General features: G+C 69.0%; 1 protein-coding gene across 1 annotated transcript in view; it reads right to left on the reverse strand.

Moving 5' to 3' along the window:
- Positions 1-296: 296 nt before the first annotated feature.
- The window catches only part of GLRA4 (glycine receptor alpha 4), a 5226-nt gene continuing 3332 nt past the window's right edge, over positions 297-2190 (reverse strand). The window contains exons 2-8 of the mRNA XM_026066278.1: positions 2090-2188; positions 1561-1784; positions 1385-1467; positions 1096-1236; positions 786-1000; positions 422-571; positions 297-311 (exon numbers count right to left, since the gene is read on the reverse strand). Of these exons, the coding sequence (XP_025922063.1) occupies positions 297-311; positions 422-571; positions 786-1000; positions 1096-1236; positions 1385-1467; positions 1561-1784; positions 2090-2188 (927 nt within the window). The remainder of the gene's footprint in view (positions 312-421; positions 572-785; positions 1001-1095; positions 1237-1384; positions 1468-1560; positions 1785-2089; positions 2189-2190) is intronic.

The raw sequence follows: 2190 nt of genomic DNA on the forward strand, positions 1-2190 counted from the left end.
GGGGGGGTGCATGGGGTGTGGGGTGCAGGGAGCATTGGGGTGCAGGGTGCATAGGGTGCGGGGTGCACACAGGGGTCCGCGCCAGCCCCCATGCAGGGCAGACCGGGCTGGTGTCAGCCCCATTTTACAGGAGGGGAAACTGAGGCACGGAGGGACGGCGTCTGCAAGGACCGGGCCCCGTCGCTCTTTCGCTGCCCCCATGCAGCAACGAGCCTCCGTCACCGCTGCGGCTGAGCAAGATGCCCCGGGGTTTGGGGCTGCAGGCGAGGGGGGAGGCCGTTTGCCCCCCACCCTTGTTATTTATTCGTCTGCTTTTTGGGAGGAAGAAGAGGACGAGGCGCGTAAGGCAGCCCCCCGGGGCGGCCCCTCGGCGGCTGAGCACGGGCAGACGTCGTGACAGCGGTGGCGGGAGGGGACTCACCATCCGCCGCCGCCGCCGCCGCCGCCGCAGGCGCGCGAACTCCTTGTGCTGCCGGGAGACGAAGTTGACGGCGGCGTATTCCAGCAAGGCGGCGAAGACGAAGAGCAGGCACACGGCCATCCAGATGTCGATGGCCTTCACGTAGGACACCTGCGGGGGGGACACGGGGCGACACGGGGCCTCAGGCACCGGCGCCGGGGCTGCTGCGGCCCCGGTTCTGCCGGCTCACTAACCACCTGGGCYGCGGCGAGAGCCGCTCGCACGGGGAAACGCTTCTCCTCCCAGGGAGGAAAGCTACGGATCATGGCTGTGAGCGGACCAGCCGTGCCGCCGGCGGGAGCGCGCCGGACAGCCGGGAACCGACCTTGGGCAGGGAGGCGCGGGAGCCGGCGCTCTGCGTGGTCATGGTGAGCACGGTGGTGATGCCCAGCCCCACGCGGGCCGGCGCCGCGTCCATGCTGATCCAGAAGGAGACCCAGGAGAGGATGACGATGAGCAGGCTGGGGATGTACATCTGGATCAGGTAGTAGCCCATCTGCCTCTCCAGGTGGAACTTCACCTCGATGCAGGTGAACTTGCCTGCGGGGACAGGCGGCGCCGTGGGCTCCGGCCGCCGTGGGCTCCGGCCGGGGGGGGGTCCCCGTGCCCGCAGCGGGGCCCCCGCGGACGCTCACCTGTGTTGTAGTGCTTGGTGCAATAGCCCAGGTCCTTCTCATCCCGCAGGATGAACTGCGGGAGCGTCAAGCCCTCGGCCACCTGCACGGCCTCCTGCTCCTCCAGCCACTCGAAGATGAGGTCGTTCATGGTGTAGCCRACTGCACGGGAGGGAGGGAGGGTGGAAATGGGGGGCCGGCGCCCCGTTCGCCCCCCCCAACCCCGAATCCTGCTCCGTCCCACTCCCCCCTGCAGCGGGGACAGGACGGGGGGGACGAAGAGCAGCTCGAAAGCCACCCAGGTACTCACAGCTCTCCAGCTGCATGGTGCACGTCTGGACGTCCATGGGGAAGTTCTTGAGATCCATGGGGCAGGAGAGGACCAGCGTCAGCCTGGACGGGGCGGCAGGAGAGGAGGGGGTTGCGGGGGCCGCAGGGAGGCGAAAGCCCGGCCGCGGCCAGGCGGCAGGGCCCCGCTGGCCCTACCTGATGCTGTAGAGCACGTTGCCGTTCTTGAAGATGCGCAGCAGCTTGTTGTCGGTGGTGACCTCGTGGAAGTTGGCGCCTTTCTCGTTGGCGAAGAACAGGTCGGGCTTCCAGATGGAGTCGAGCATGGAGGGGTCCAGGTCGAGGGAGTCATCCGGGTACTCGCGGTAAGCCAGGCGCGGGTCGTTCCACTGCTGCCGCAGGAAGACGTTCACGCGGTAGTCCTAGGGGAGAGGAGGCCCGCGCGTCGGCCGGGGAGCGGGGCACGGCGAGCGCCAGCGGCGCGGGGCTGCCGCGGCCGGCGTTGCTCCAGCCGCTGCGGTGGGTTTGCCCGGCGCCGGCTCGGGGAATAGGGACGGGGCAGCAGATCTGGCTTTAGGTGACCCTGGGAAGATCCATCGTTCGCTGGGGAACACAGGGCCAGGCTGCTCCGTGGCGCTGCGGGAGATGGCGGAGGGCCGGGAACGCTCCGTAGGAGGAGGCTCGGGATGGGGAAGAGGAGCCGAGCGGGCGCCCGCGACACCCTTACCATGGTGGTCTCGGTGACGGAGCCGAAGCTGTTGATGAAGATGTTGCACGTCACGTTGACGGGCGGGCCTGGAAAAGGAGCGGGCGGCGTGAAGCGCCGCT

The sequence above is a fragment of the Apteryx rowi genome, unplaced genomic scaffold, assembly GCF_003343035.1.
Source record: "Apteryx rowi isolate R43461 unplaced genomic scaffold, aptRow1 scaffold_24, whole genome shotgun sequence".
NCBI lineage: Eukaryota > Metazoa > Chordata > Aves > Apterygiformes > Apterygidae > Apteryx > Apteryx rowi.